The 15,581-nt window shown below is 36.7% G+C and overlaps 2 protein-coding genes across 2 annotated transcripts; both read right to left on the bottom strand.

Annotated features, from left to right (window-relative positions):
- Positions 1-309: 309 nt before the first annotated feature.
- btc (betacellulin, epidermal growth factor family member) lies at positions 310-9,894 on the bottom strand. Its single transcript, XM_004074738.5, has 5 exons — positions 9,614-9,894; positions 9,047-9,154; positions 5,691-5,808; positions 5,285-5,431; positions 310-2,185 (listed from the first exon to the last, which is right to left on the bottom strand). The coding sequence occupies exons 1-5, from the start codon at positions 9,651-9,653 to the stop codon at positions 2,047-2,049; spliced, it is 552 nt and encodes a 183-aa protein (XP_004074786.1). The 5' UTR covers positions 9,654-9,894; the 3' UTR covers positions 310-2,046.
- A 1,260-nt stretch (positions 9,895-11,154) lies between these two features.
- gng10 (guanine nucleotide binding protein (G protein), gamma 10) lies at positions 11,155-12,667 on the bottom strand. The gene is made up of 3 exons (XM_004074739.5): positions 12,293-12,667; positions 11,739-11,866; positions 11,155-11,654 (listed from the first exon to the last, which is right to left on the bottom strand). The coding sequence occupies exons 1-2, from the start codon at positions 12,371-12,373 to the stop codon at positions 11,741-11,743; spliced, it is 207 nt and encodes a 68-aa protein (XP_004074787.1). The 5' UTR covers positions 12,374-12,667; the 3' UTR covers positions 11,155-11,654; positions 11,739-11,740.
- Positions 12,668-15,581: the final 2,914 nt, after the last annotated feature.

Below are 15,581 nucleotides of genomic sequence, written 5' to 3'. Positions count from 1 at the left end.
TTTAATTTTAATTAAGTGACAGAATAAGCTGTGTTGAGGAAGAAAATGAAAAAGCATTTTGAAGTATTGCTTTTTCATTATATTTTTGAGTCAAAATATGCAGCTTCATTTTGAAAATGAAAAAGCATTTCTGGTTTTGACTTTGCTTTTTATTTATGCTACATAATCGCTTCCATAGTCTAACGATCTAGAGTATTTGTCTTTTACAGAAGCACGTTTATGGAACGGTAAATAAAAGTTCAGAAGTACAACAGAAGGGACCCAAACTCAACCCTGACATGAAAAGAGACTACATGATCAGACACAAGATACTTGTTAAGAAAGTTGTGAAAGTTTATTGCTCCACTTTAAAAAAAAAGTGTGTCAAAGGTTAATATTTCATCTAAAACATGTTAGCCAGTCCTAAGACTCAGCAGACCATGACAAACAAACTCTTCAGAAAGACTCAAATCAGCTTAAAGGAAATGCTCAATGTGGTAGTTTCGATGAATCGCCAAAAGATTGAAAATTGTTTTTCAAGAAAAAAGCTTATCCTTACATAAAATAAATAGGAGGCAAAAGTAGTTTTTGTTTTTACCTTAAATGCATCTAATTTAAGCTGGTGAACGCATTAAAGTGCTTCAAATTAAGAAAAAACATTTTTAAAAGTAAGCTAAATTCAATTATTTGTAATTAGGCAAACCTAATGAACAAAGTAGATGACACAGTTTAAATGGCCTATATCATGCAAAATCAACCTTTTGAGCTTTTAAGTGTATTATAATGTCCATTCCTCACAAAAGACAACCCCAAAGTGGTATTTTGCTCTATTCATGCAGCTCTGAGCATTCCTCTGAAAACCTGCGCTCTGAGCACCAACCTCTCCCAATCCACGAAAATGAGCAGGTTCTGACATTTCTATGTATGAAAGTGAGGAAGAGCCCCTTCCAGGAAATGTCTGTGCTGCCAACACCACCACCACCAGGCTACCACACACACACCGGCTAAACGCTTTCACTTTATATGCGCATTATGCACATCAGTCTTTGCGAAAGTTTGGATGTTGTTTATTTTCATAAACGAAACGCAGACTCAAGGTTGAAATGGGCGGCCCACAAGAAGCGAAAGGTGGTGCCTCAGAAATCGAGTTGTTTTATCGCCTTAAGAAAAGCAGGATATAGGCCCTTAAAATGAAAAATTAATGAATGACACAAACAGCAAGAGCAGACTGAACTGACTGAAGGTCACTGCATCTGGAAAAATTCTCACACAGTGGGCTACTTTCAGCCCTCACACACAGACTCAGCTGTCCGGACTCTGTAGTCCGGTCCTTGCTCTGCTCCAAATATACAGATCAAACCAGCCTCCAGCACAAGCTTTTCTTGTCCTTTCTTAACCCTGCAGTTCATTTTAAACGTTACGATTCGTTGGAGAACGCTTTGCACTGCTGATGAAACATTTGTAACAATAGCCTTGCCTCTGAAAGGAAGATTAAACAGTGATGTGTGTTAATTTGGATGAACTGTAACACTATGAAATGAGACCAAAGTAAAACCAGCGCTTAAAGTGAAAAAAGAAGATTACACAGATTGTGCAAACACATCTGATGGTTCATAAAAATCCTTTCCTGTGAGTAAAGATGGAGTTTAGCATTTCCAAACAGTTCCTTTGCTCATAAATGTGTCTCCCACACAACAACCAGGCTGACTGTTATCAAGAGCTGCCAGCTGGTGCCTCAGCGGTTTCCAACATAGCAACAACTTTTTTGGTGCCATCCGGCCAGAAGTGCTTAGTGACGAGCCGAGTGCATCTGTTGCCCTGCAGCATTTGCGAAGACCTTTTGCCAGCGAACAAAAAAGCTCAACAGGCTTCTCCAGTTTATCGAAAATCTTTTTTTTCTGAGAGAGTTTTGAAGACTTCAGGAGATTTATTTTTTTAGATTCAGTAGTCTCCAAGTGTTCTTTCGTTTAGGTCTACGTGTCCAAGGACGTCCTGTAACAACCTGCTGTCGTGGTGAAACAAAAGCCAGCTGCAGCTCCACTTTATACGACTGAAGTCCCACAGTCATCACACAGAGTTGATATTCGTTGTTTCTATAGAGTCTGTTGCATTGGCCGCGCTCGCTTTGATCATTTTCAGCTTTTCTGTCTCCTTCTTTGGTTCTTCTGTCCTTCTCCTTCTCCGCCACCACAATTTGAATCTGCGACTGAAACAGAAACAGACATGGCACATGTGGAGGCCTAAATTAAAAATGTTCCTTACAACATCACAGTTGATGTGCTAACTTTGTAGCAGGCCAAATCCATAAAAGTTAGAAAACATCCTTAGTCACTTGCCAAAGTTGGATGAAGTCATTCTTTATGAGGATTTTTAAAGGAACACATAACTCTCTGGATGTTAAAAAACAAATAATTTACATCCTTTGGCATTTGAAGTATTTTAACACATTTTACCTTGAATGCACTACCTTGTTATCAGTTTAAAGACCTAATCCAGTGAAAATCTTGATTTGGGTGTTTTTAACATGTTCTTGTGGCATTTTTCTGAAGACAGAGAATGAAAATCTAGCTCAAAATTACATTTCTGAGTATTTCTTTACTTAAATCATTGTGAATCAGGGGCAGACACACAAATGATATAGGAAACGTGTTTGTAGCAGTGACCTAAAATCAACAATCAGCAGGCCATGAGCTCCCTGCTCCGCTCCATTTCAATGCATCCACTAATAGACGAGTACATCCATTCATGTCTTTGGTTTTAATTGTCCGAGCTAAAATCTGGCTTAAAACTGTACGGCTGGACACCTGTAATATTTCTCAGCATTTTTGTTGCACCGGTAATCCTCACTTGGGGTTGCAAGGGGCTGTAAACTAGCGGGAGAGAGTGTACACAACGGGAACATGGGAAATGAACACATGCTTACTCCCCCCCAACAGTCTCGCCCACAACTCAGAGGAGAATTTTTCTGATGAACTCCTGCCGCTCTGGAGAAACTATGTCCTAGAAACTGACATTTTTTTTGGATTTTGCTAAAAAACAGCATGATCAAAACACCACTGGGAAAGTTTTTTAAATGGATCAAAGGATTATTGGAGTCGGACTTTAAAATCTGCAAAGGAGTCCTGATGAGTCCTGATAAACTACAGGTATTTTACTAACAAGAGAACCATAAAAGTCGCTGCACTTCCAAGCAGTGCTGTACTTAGTTTGGGGTCAACAGTTAAATATAATTTATAGACAAACAGACCATTCATTTCTTGCACAACACCTCTCCACTGTACCACTTGAAGACCTTATAAAAAAAATATGGTCCACAACCACAGAATTTCCCAAAACATTTCATTTTTATCCCCATATGTACAGTCATTTTTTTGTTGTTTGCACCGGTTAACATGTCGAGTGTCTATGACCACGTTGCACTTCCATCAAGACATTTTTACCAGGTCATTGAAGAGGTCAAATGCTGTGAACACAGTAGAAAATGTATTTTCCTCTTGTGTAAAAATGTTTTATTTGATGGCATTCACTGCCTAATTGATGAATAGCAACTTGAGTCCTAAGGCTCCCTATTACTTTACTGGGGAAAAACTAGCAAAATAAATACAGTTCTATGGAGTTACTCATATTTCAGACTAATAGAATCAATTTTAACTCATAAGAGTTGTGTTAATTGTTGCAAGAATTTTCTGGATTTCCTTAACCTTTATTTCTTGAAATTATGTAAACTATTACTTTTTGAGTTAAAGTTGTGACTTTTTAATCATCTTTTGATCTCAGTGGGCTTTTAATTATGATTATGCCATTCCGAGCCAAAATCAGAAGATCTGTGTCATTTCTGCAGAGCGGCAGTAGTTCATTAGAAATTCCTCTCTGAGTTGTGTGCGTGTGTTTTTATATATGTCCTCCATCATCGGAAAAATGCCCCAAGGACATGTTAAAAACACCAAAAGCATAATTTTCGTTGGAATGGATCCCTCTCAGATTTAGCCAGCCCCACTGTGGGTTGCAGTTAGAGTTTGGGGTATCATATGCCTCTGAGCCCCTAAAATACATATAAAACCATTCTATCATCCTATCAGCTCATCCATCCATAAATCTACCTGACACAGCCTCTCCATTTCTTAGGCTTGGACTGGAACAAACAGGACTCCGGTTTGTGCCCAGTTGAGTCTGCATTTATCTGTTTTGTTTTCTTTTTGTCTGTGTGTTTATCTGTTCTGTCTGTCCATCCATCCTTACATTTTTTTGGCCTTTATTTTATTTTTATTTTTTACATTTTGGTGTGTTTTTATTCTGGGGATTTGTTAGGTCATTTTTATTTATTTATTCACTCGTGGATTTTTTTGAGAGCCATCAAATTTGAAGGGGGACAGTAACGGCATTAAGGGGGACCTTGCCCATGCCTATGTCCAGCCTCTCCAGTAAAAATCCACAATTGCTCCTGCTTACAATTCAGAGGCAAATTTCTAATGAACTTCTGCAGCTCTGCAGAAACTATGTCCTGGAAAATGCTACTGTTTTTTCTGATTTTTGCTAAAAATGTCATAATCATAAATAAAAGACAACTGGGAACAATTTTACAATAGATCAAAAGATTGTCAGAGTGAGACCTTAACCCTTGTGCTGTCCTATGCACTTTAATATTGGGAGTTGGGTCATCTAGACCCACTAGACAGTGCGCGGAACCTTTGTTCTTCAATGATTTGTGATCTTCACTGGTGTCCATGGATTACATGAAATCTTTCCACCTTTATCCACCTTTGTCATGGCAGGGAGAACACGTCAATGTAAGGGTGGAGTCATCTAGGATAGCACAAGGGTTAAGATGACTATTTCAATGTCATTTTTTATTAAAGAACAACAGGCTTTTGTAATGCAACTAATAGTACGAAAGCATCACACCTTAAAACCTCAGCTATTTTAGGAATAAGATGCTGACCGGTTGGACACGTCCAGGCACAGCAGGCAGCACATAAGAGCCTTTTCTTTAGGAAAATCTTTCTACTGAAAAGCGTGGCGGTCCTTAGATCCATTCATCCATTGTAGCCCATCAAACAGGCTTTGTTGTTAATATTACCTGCTCGGGTCTATAAAAGACTTTCCTACAGACGGACCTTTTAATAAAAGGCCTCAAAGTCAAACGTCTGACATGTTAACAAAGGTGGAGCTCAAAGCCCGATAACAGATTCTCTTAAGACTACAGGAAACCTGTAAAACTCGCAAGAATCGAGTTTTTCTATATGCATGAGAGAAAAAAAATCAACACATTATTTTTCCAAGAGCCAAACATTTTAAAATATCTTACTTTGAACAGATGCAGATGCCTAGTATGAGAACTATAAGTAATGCAAGCAGTGCGACGATGCAGCCTATTATGAGGTGTCTCCTCTCGCCTTTGTGCAAGCCCAGGTCCACATATTCACACCTGGATCCGGTGTAACCTCTCTGACACCTGAAAAAAGAAAACAAAATCAAACTTAGCTTCTTTTTGTTTTGTTTTTGCAGTATTTTACCTGATTTTGTAAAAACTCAAAAGCAAAGTAGTTGGAGACCTTATTGTGGGTTAGAAATCTAAACAAAAGGCAAATCTGGGGATCAATGGTCTCTGATCTTCCGTAATTCTTTCTTTGGGCGACCTTTTGCTGCTAGTTTTACACTTTGAGGTATGGAGAGGAAGCATAAATGGGATGTAAATGTTGTCATTTTCTTACCTGCAGGAAGGTGTCTTCTGCTCCTCAACGTAACGACAATCTCCATGAACACAGTAAAATGTCAGCTCCTCAGGGCATCTCGAGAAGTGTCCGTTCCACTCTTCGGTATCCTCTTTGCCTGATAGACAAAAACTGTCAAGCTGCAATATATAAACCTCTTATACCAATAGAAAAAGAAACATTTCAACTCCTTACTGTTTACATTTGATTTTTTTTTTAATACTTTTCAGAAAAAATTTCCCAAGAAAAATAGGTGGGAATTTTACATCAGCTTAGTTGGTGCACAAACCTCAGGTATTTTCTGAGTGTCAACTGGATTTTCCAAAATGGTTTCGCATTTTTTTAATTCATAATCCTTAAAGTTCCACTCTGATCATCTTTTGATCTATTTTCTGTGCTCCCAGTCGTCTTTTAATTATGATTATACCGTTTTAGCCTAAATAAAAAAACTTTTTTTGGACACAGTTTTTTGCATAGCGGCAGAAGTTCATTAGAAGTTCAATGGTAAGTTGTGGATGGAGCCGTTGGTGCGGAGCAACCCCATCCCCCCTTCCCTTCCTATTGGAATTTTGAGCTTATTAGTCTTACTATATGTCCTCCATCATCATAAGAATGGTACAAGAACATGTTAAAAACACCAAAAACACAATTATCATTGGAGTGGGTGCCTCGCAGGAATGTATTCAACCTTCCCCAGTGTGGGGTGTAGACAAAATATCATGGGGGAGCGCCATAAAATACGTTATATTTTAGGACCAAACCACATTCCTGTACTTACTTTGCTCCTTCAACTTGCCAAACTCAAAAAACAAGACATTAAGGTAAAACTTAAACCTTACAAGAAGTTGAAATTCTAAACTTCCACTGCAGCAGATGTCACATCTAAATCATTGTAACAGTGCTTCACCATGGTGGAAATGGCAGAGATGTCTGTTTGTAAATAATTTATTGAGGAAATAAAGATTGAGTGAACAAAAACATCAAATTACATCATTTAGTCCCTCTAATGCACGGTTGCCCAGACTTTTTTGTCATTCAAGCTTTACTAATAATTTAAACGTTACACAGTAAAAGTACAAAAATCTTTATGCAGGACGTGTACAATTACATACTAAGGGTATTATGCACCAAAGTCACTTTATTCAACTTCAAAGTTGACAATTGTAAATCTTCAGTCAAAAATACTATGTTTATACTTATAACTGAAAAACTACATAGTCAATTAAACATCAGAGGATTGGCCAGGTTGGCCATTCTGCATGTCCATTAAACCATGCACTTCATGGTTAGGATGATTATTTGCCGACGAATTTGTTTTAAAGATGTTTTTATTTATTTATTTATTTTTTAGACTTTGATGGCCTCAATCTACCCACATCCTCAATGTGATGAGCACCACTGCTCTATTGCATTTGACATGCACTCCCACACAACAATTTCCTTTTTCTGTACTAATCACATCGTTTTCAAATGCTTCAAAAATCCAGCAATAGTTGTTTGGGGAACAAACTGTGCAAACTCCAAATTTGGGACCTGAAGAAAAAATATCTTGCTAATTTCCAAGCATAAACCAACTTTCAGTCTGTACGACAACCTTTGGTAAATAGAGTTCCATCAAGTTTGGCCATCTTTTTCACATTCGTGTCCCTCATTCCCTAACACACAATGGGGTCTTCCTGGTTTTTGACCCAACACTGCACAAGAACAGGATTCTATATTTAAACAACCTTAAAGTTATAATCTCATTTTTTTAAAGGATTTTAATTGATCCCCATGTTTTTGTATTACTTCAAAAACACTGCTACAGCGCGCTATGCTATGATTTATACATTTAATGGGGTTTTTCTTAGTGGGTGGATAGCCTCAAGTCACACATGCCATGTTGTCTAAATAAGCAAAACTCTTAACGCGGTTAAATTTTACAAATGAAAAACAGTTTTTGTAAGTGTGCCATGTTCTGTCATCAAGGCTCTTTGACACCCACACTCCAGCAAAAGACCTGATTTATAAATAGGCTGTTTGAAATACAATCCTGAGGGAAAGCCTGTGGATCGAAGGCTGAAGTCACGTCACTATTATTAACACTACATTCTCACACTTTTAATTATTTGATCAGCTGCACACGACAGGTTGGGATTTTCATTTTTCCCATCTGCATCCTCAGCATTTTTCCATTTCGGCGCAGTAAACACGCCATAAAACAGCTGTTGAACTTCTGACCACAATTTCACATAGCAGCTCTGAAAGAGCAGCCGCTATCTTTACAACACTCTCCAATGGAATTACTTTGCAGAGTGAGCTTGTAAAACAATCCTGCTGTCCAGGTGACATCAATGGAAGCAGGTCAGTTGTTAGCTGCAACATGAACCAGGCTGCCGCTCTGACCTCAGAGTTGAAAGGAAAAATCTCTGGTTACAAAGTTTAACAAGATAGTTTAAAAGGTGCGTTGTAGTTGTCTGTAAACCAAGTCTTACAAAACTTGTTTAACATTTAAGCAAAAAGCAGCAGACTTAGCTTAGTGCACAAAAACCTGAACTTTTTCAAAAATGTTACCAAACTTTAATGAAATACATTTCTAACAAATGTAGCATCCCGTAAATAAAAGTTAACAATCGTGTTAAAATACGTAGCTTTTTTTTCTCTTTTTTTTTAGATGTTTGAATTTAAAAGTTAAAGAAATTATTGGCAATTGAGCAATTTTTAATAAATTTCAAATTTGTTTTTTACTAAATACTGTGGAAAACTTTGTTTGCTTTTGACTTCATAGTAAAAATGTGACACTTCCGTAAAACAGTTTAAAAACTGTTAAAAACTGTAACTGACCAGATTGAAAAAAAACACTTATAAAGTGTTCTTTACACAGACTATAAACTTTAAAAAATGTCCAAAATAAAGGCTGCAAGGGTATTTTCATTTGGACTCAAGGTTTTCTCTGCCTGCAGAAGTATTGAAATGATCCAAAAATGACACATATTCGGTGCAAATAGGAAAGGCATTGTTGAATCTTTTAAAATGTATCTCCTGACCCCCTCTTCAACAAAGCTTTTACTATTTGTATCAAATTGGTATCTTTTTTAGAAATCAATTCTGGCATTTCAAAATACAATGAAGTAGTATTATTTTTTTCATTCAAATAAATGTTCTTATTTAAATAATTAATGATTTAAATAGCATATAGCATAGTGTGCTATATTAGCTAAGAACATTTTAATGTATTGATTTATTTAAATAAACAAAATAATTAGTTTTATTTTAAAATAATTTGATTTCCCCCCCCCCTGTTTTTAATCACATAATTGACACATCATATTCATTGTAAAATAAGCAATTACCTCCTCCCCTTGGTGTGTATCTACCTGTGCAGTTGTCCTGGTCGCCATGGAAATGACAGTGAGACACAGTTTGATTGGTCGGCTCATCTGTGGAATTCCATTCTGCCAAGGAATATTTGCATAGGGCCAAAGCTGCAACCAAAGACCCAAGCAAATACTCACAGGAGAATCCTCACATGCTGCAAATATTCCATTTGTGATAATACTATGCTTTATTTACTTTTACTTCTTTTAAACAAATTTTGTATTGATCCTCGACGTAAATCAGAACAAAAAGGTATTTACAACCATGTGGAATAACATCACAATTTAGTCAAACGTCTATAAACACTTTTGATTTTCTAATCACAGAACAGCTATTGTGCATCTGCTTTCAGTTCAATCATTAACTAGCCTTAAAACACAGTGCTTAGTGAGAAAAGCACTTCTTTTCTACATGAGGAAAAACTTTTGTACACATTTAAGTTTAATACTTAGCAAGTTATCTATTCACTTGGACAAAAACTTTATGAACTTAAATGAAAACAAGTCTCTTGCGTGTGTATTTGAGGTTATCAAACAAAAAAATCTAAAAAAGAATAAAAACATTACCTGTTATTATTCCCATGTAGAGTTTGTATACCTCGGCCATATCCTCAGTTGGTACAAACACTCCTCCAATTCGTAAAAACGTCCCGTCATTGACAAATAGGAGTTAAACCGGATTAATTGCTTTTCTGAGGTCGTTGACCTTTGAGAAAAAAAGATTCCCAGTGGTGTGTCGGTTCTTCATTGATGGTATCTACGCTCATAGTCTGCCGGGAAAGCTATGGCTTTAACCAAAGTACACACATGCAATCCACAGCGGCTCTCTGGACCGACTGCGCTGGACAACAGTGAGGCTTGGAAAGGGGGGGGTTGGTCCTGAAATCCAACTCTGCTCACAGCCTCCCGCCCACCAATCCAAAGAGAAGACCTTTCCTTTCCAGGTATTTGGGTCATTTCACCTTAAAAAAAAAAAAGACAAAGGTGCCTTCTATGTGTGACATTCACTTTCTTAAGAATGATGGGTGGGGCAACCTGTTTATCGGCCAGGTGCTTTAGACTCTATTTATACAGTCTGTGGTATTGTCTTGTGGGGCTCAGCTGGATAACAGACAAAATGAGAAGCAGGCTGTTGCAACATGCAGATCTGCTTCAGGTCTACACTGATTCCAGCAGAGTTTGTGCCAAAGTTGAATTGAAAATTAAAGGAAGTTGTCTCAATAAGGCCCTTTTTAGAGATCAATTGTAGTATTTAGAAGGAAAACATTTAAATTTAAGCGCTCCTCCATCTATTTGGTTGCATTTGCTTGCAGGTTGCTTGTAAGGGAAGTTTTTCTTAGCTTTTCGAATTTGTCTCTCCTATGGATCGCCACAAGGGGTCAGAGTGTGACACTTTCACCAAAGAGTTATAAATAGAGAGAGAGAGAGAGAGAGCCTCACTGTGGCCACGTGATCTTGTAGTTTCTATGGGAGAGCCTTCTTGCATTTTCCTGTCACTCTGTTGTATCAACAACAAACATTTCATGTTGCTGACAAGATTTAATCTCTGTGTTGTGTTAATGTGTTGCTGCAGAATGTTGTTTCTTTGGTTGACAGTTGATCCCGCTTTGTGGACATTTTTGAACCTCCGTGACATCGCAGTGTCTGATCAGAATGAAGATACGCCAATACAGTACTCTCTTTCTATTTATAACTCTATGGCTTTCACACAAATTCCATGCATGTTAACCATTGATTGAAAATGAGGAGGTGTGTGCATGCATGTGTGTGTGGCTTTTTGGTGAAACTGGAGTAAAAACAGAAAAGGTTTGTGTCTTATCAAACCTTCCATGTGTATATTATTTATTGTTACCAAGACAATAAACTGAACAGGGTTATTAGTTAATCAATTAAAGTATCACAAATCAATTATAGTAATTATGGGCTCTCCACAAAATGAGCAGCAGCTGATCTTTTCAGCACATCTGAGCAAAGGTCAATGGGAAAGAAAGCATCATAGAGATCAGCTCTGAGCTTCATCCCTGAAAGAGGAAGTCAGGAAAAGGAAATAAAACACACAATGCTTTTTTCTTGTTAAGTTGATACCTTTTGTATACTGAAAACAGAAGCACAGAAAAGTATTTTTTTTATTAAAATAAACAAAAAACTGTTCAACAGCGAAAGAAGAATCCAAAATATGAGAAAAGGTTGTTGTTTCGTGCTGTTTTGAGCTCGTCTACCAGCTCAAAAGCTAAAAGGAAACGACTCACTTCGTCTTTGCAGTTTGGGACAGGAAGACTCAGTTTCCTCTCTCTTCCTAACTTAGATTGAACATCAGGAAACTCAGACGCCATGAAATTCCACTGTGCTTTAGATCTCAGGCAAAAATAAGAAAATCACACTACAATTCTGTGCTGCATCACCACTTGATCACACATCAGCTTTAAATGATACTTTTAAAAAAAAAGCTAGAAAGTGAACACAAAATATTAAAATAAAATTACATCCATACAAAAAAAACTTAAAACATGATGTTCCGAGTGTTGTTCTCAGTACATTAAGCAAATCTTTTTTGCTTTTCTCTTTTCCTCTGAGTGAGATGCCACACTTATGTCCACGTCTTCTTCCTCTGTAAAAGGTCAAAAATCCTTTTTATTTCCTTCTTATGGTCAAGTCGCTGTTATATTTTTCCAAAAGCTTTCTGTTCTCTGACCTTCACACCACAGCACAGGATCGAGGCTCCCTGAACGGGTTGCTGCCTGTCGGGACTCCAACCAGCAAAGCATCCTTGCTGGCGTTCTGCAGACAGTATTGTTGGAGCTCTGCAGCTGCCTGGGAGATCTAGCAGCAAAAACATGTACAGTTCTGCCTAAAAATGGTTTTGTGAGACTGGCATATTTGGCAAAAATGTGTTGCATCAAAGTGCATGGAAGTGTTGCTGAACAGAGAAAGTCCTGCTTCTTGCCCTTAACGAAAGTGGCCAACAAATTCACTTAATGTAGAACATTGAGTGAACATTAATGTAGAACATTAAGTGAATGACGATGCTCCTGTACTTGTTTATTGAGTTATTTTATAATTTTTTATGTATCATTTCTGACTTCTTTTTCATGTTTTTATAAAAGAAAAAAAAAATTCTATAACAACAATGCCATATAATATCTTCCTTTTTTTTGGCTACTCTTTGTTTTGTTTTTTTCAAAAGTAAGCCTTTTTGAAGACAATAAAGTATCACATTCGTAAATAATTCAACTTTAAATCTGTTACCTTTATTCTTTCCACACTGGCCTCAAGCTTCAGCTGTTCCACCAACCGTCGCATGTTGGACAAACTGGAATTAGACGTCATGTCTCAGTTGTGAAAAATCCTTTGTTAAAAAGAAGGTGTTGAGTCTGGAGACACGAGCGACTGACTCGGCTAATGGGCAGCAAATGCTGGACGAGAAAAGAATGTCAGTGAGGGTTTTTTTTTCCCTTTTTTTTTTCAAGTGACCTCAGAGCACTCTGCTGACAAGCATGAAGAAGTGTGCTGGCCTCCACACGCACAACATGGACACTGACAAATGAGTTAAAATCTGTATTTTTCCATAGAAATTGTAAGTTTCCTCAGTTTAATGTACAAGGCAACATTCTTCAAATGACATGTAGATAAATAAAAACTATCACACTTTACGTTTTTGTAGATAAAAGTTCTTTGAAAGGTCTTAAAATGTATTGTTAATTTATTTATTTTTTAACTAAACAGGGGTTTATTTAGGATTTAATTCTGTAAAGTAAAGAAAACACTCTTCTGCACTTTAGTTTCACATGTTCAACTTGCCCCAAAACCTTTATATTATGTTGTTTAGATGTAACAAAGTCAGACTGTGGCTCCTGGATATTTGACTTCCTGAGAAGTCAATGAGGGAAACTTGGTTATCCTCTTGTCCTTTTTAATTTTTATTTACTGTACTAAAATTAAAAACCAAACACTTTTAAGCTCTAAAGTATTGAGACTCAGCTGCAGTTTCTAGTGTAAAAACTGAATAAATTCCTTTTTGAAGCAAGATTCTCAGTGAAATGAATTTATGAAGACGTGCACAAATGACACAATTGCTTCTTACAAAACTAGTCATAAACTTGGAATGCTAAACCTGTAAAAGAAGTAGAACAAATGGTGCTTTTTCTGTTTTTGTGGGTTCTTTTTTTATCCTTCATTAATAAATGATGATCATCTTTTGAAACCTCCTCGGCATAAAACCCTAGTTAAAGGACATAGTTTATTGTTTTTATGCTCTTTTAATACCACAAAGTAAAAATAAAAAAAAACACAAAATGTGTAATTTTAAACTCTATTATTTAAAATATTACTGAAGCAGCAAACAGTGTTTAAGAATTGTATTGGCTCCCTAAAGGCTTCCTGTTATAGCAAAAAAACATTATACAAAATCCACATAAAACTGGTATATATTTATAACTTTTTTGGTTTAGTTGGTGACAGTCTGATTAAAACACATATCTTCAATTATAAAATACTTTATTGTAGTTTTTCTTGTAAAGTTGTGTATTTTTGACATAAACAGATTTAATGTCTGCTCTTTTATTATTGTTGCCTTTTATATTCATCTTTAATCCATCTCTTTTAAGTGCCTTGCATCCTGTATGGTCAAAGTTTTATTATAGCAGTACTTTCTGTCTTATGTCTCACAGTCTGCTCGACCTTTTTTCGTTTTTTTGGTCTTGATTATTTGAATCCACTGCTGCATTGTTTTTTTGTTTGTTTTTTCCTTTTTTTTTACCCAACCGATGATTCTGTTATCAAGATTACAAATAACAAATACCCTGCAGAAATCATGGACACACACTCATTGTGACTTTGACTCTCAACTGGAGACAAGAAACTGCAAAAAGCTGTTTCCTGTCTTTAAGCACCTGCACTCCCACACCACCAGGGGGAGCCTTCACTTCATTTTTTATTTACTAGCCTCCATCTCTTCTTTCCAGTTGGTTTTTACTGCCACCTCCTGTCCCGCAGGAGGACAGGAGATGGCAGTGAAAATGCAGCGACTGCTAAAAAATTATTTCTAAATGGTTCCTTAGGTGTAACTTCGTGTAGTTATCAGCTTCATGTAGCCCTACAATAGACACAACCTTTGCCTGATAGTAGCAATATAGGCTCCAGTAACTCTGTGACCCTGCACAGGACTAAGCTGGTACAGAGAAGGTATATTTATGGATAAAGTGACTGTACAATGCTTTTCACACCAAAATATATGCTTCTGCACCTTTTTAATTGTCCTATTGGGTGAAGCTTTTCTATTATTCAAGATAATTTTCGGATTTTTTTATAGTAATAGCAATCAATTATTTTATGACAATAATGTCTTGAGAGTTTATGAATTCTGTAGTGTGGATCATTGTCCTACAGGGGACACAATCTCTTTTTTTTCTGTACATGACAACAGTTTTGGCCAAAAAGAACAAAACAAAAAACAAAAAAACTGTCCCATTGCAGAATATGTCAAAACTTTCATAGCTGATATCTAACCTGGCAGTGATTCAACTGCTCAGTTACCAGAGAGTGTTAATTTGAAGGCCATACCTGTAGCATATCCAGAAGTGACAGGCACCTTGCACGTTGTGTCTAGGAGCTGCCTTTATTTTGGTAATGGACAACTCAACAGCAGCCTGCAGACATAACAAACAAGTGTGTGGTCTGTTCCCTCTAAAAGCGTGGACTGAGCAGGAATAATCCACATGTTTTATCTCCCTCGGCTCTCTGACATATTTTGGGAACAAGCTATGCAGTAGTGGAAGCCTTGATTTCAGAGGAACATTCAAATCATTTGCAACAACACCAAATTTTTGTTATTTTCACCATATAAGTAAAGTTTAATTTTAAAAAATGACTAGTAGGAATGTAGACTTTTTTCACCTTTAGGATTTTGACCATAAGGATTGTTTTAGTGACCCAATTTACTAAAGTAAAGTCAATTTACGGCTGCAGGTCCACTTAAAATGTCCTTCTTGAACTTTTTTTTAAATATGAAATTACTTCTTGTGTAGAGTTCTTTAGTTAACCAAATATGTGTGACAAAATGAGAAACCACAAAGCAGCTGGCCATGTAATCATCCGAGCATTGCTTGAATTATACATCCTAAAGTGCTGCAGCTTTTTTAATCTTTATGGCAGTGAGGAAAAAAAAAGATCTTCCTGTTACACAATTTTGTCATGGGACTGCATCTGACTTCAAATATTATTTTTAATCCAGACTCGTCAGTTTTATATGCTTTTTTTGGAACATGTTTTGATTTCTGAAAAAAACACACAATAAAAGAAAATATGGTTGGTAAAGGAAATTTATGAAAGATGTTTCAGTTTCTCCAACGTGATGCATCAGTGGTGGGTTTTCAGTCAGAACTTTCTGAAAAGTGAAAAAAATGAATGCTGCAAATTTCAAAATGAAGTGACTTCATGTAACTGCTTGAGTATCATTTTGGAGAAAAAGTAAATTTTGAACCAAAGTGTTTTACTGTAAAAACACACAAAAATTGTTCCTGTTTTTTTTAAAGAATGT

The sequence above is a fragment of the Oryzias latipes genome, chromosome 12, assembly GCF_053564925.1.
Source record: "Oryzias latipes strain Hd-rR chromosome 12, Olatipes_Hd-rR_3.1".
Lineage (NCBI taxonomy): Eukaryota > Metazoa > Chordata > Actinopteri > Beloniformes > Adrianichthyidae > Oryzias > Oryzias latipes.
This window is presented reverse-complemented; position numbering and strand designations above follow the sequence as displayed.

What these genes read in the sequence shown, in the direction of transcription:
- gng10 (XM_004074739.5), bottom strand. Translation starts at nt 12,373, where the DNA reads ATGACGTCTAATTCCAGTTTGTCCAACATGCGACGGTTGGTGGAACAG. An exon ending in CCAGTGTGGAAAGAATAAAG is followed by an intron (nt 11,867 to 12,292) that starts GTAACAGATTTA and finishes TTTTGCTGCTAG; the next exon opens with ATCTCCCAGGCAGCTGCAGA.
- btc (XM_004074738.5), bottom strand. Translation starts at nt 9,653, where the DNA reads ATGGCCGAGGTATACAAACTCTACATGGGAATAATAACAG. An exon ending in CTACATGGGAATAATAACAG is followed by an intron (nt 9,155 to 9,613) that starts GTAATGTTTTTA and finishes CTTTGGTTGCAG; the next exon opens with CTTTGGCCCTATGCAAATAT. An exon ending in CAGAAGACACCTTCCTGCAG is followed by an intron (nt 5,432 to 5,690) that starts GTAAGAAAATGA and finishes TTCTTTTTTCAG; the next exon opens with GTGTCAGAGAGGTTACACCG.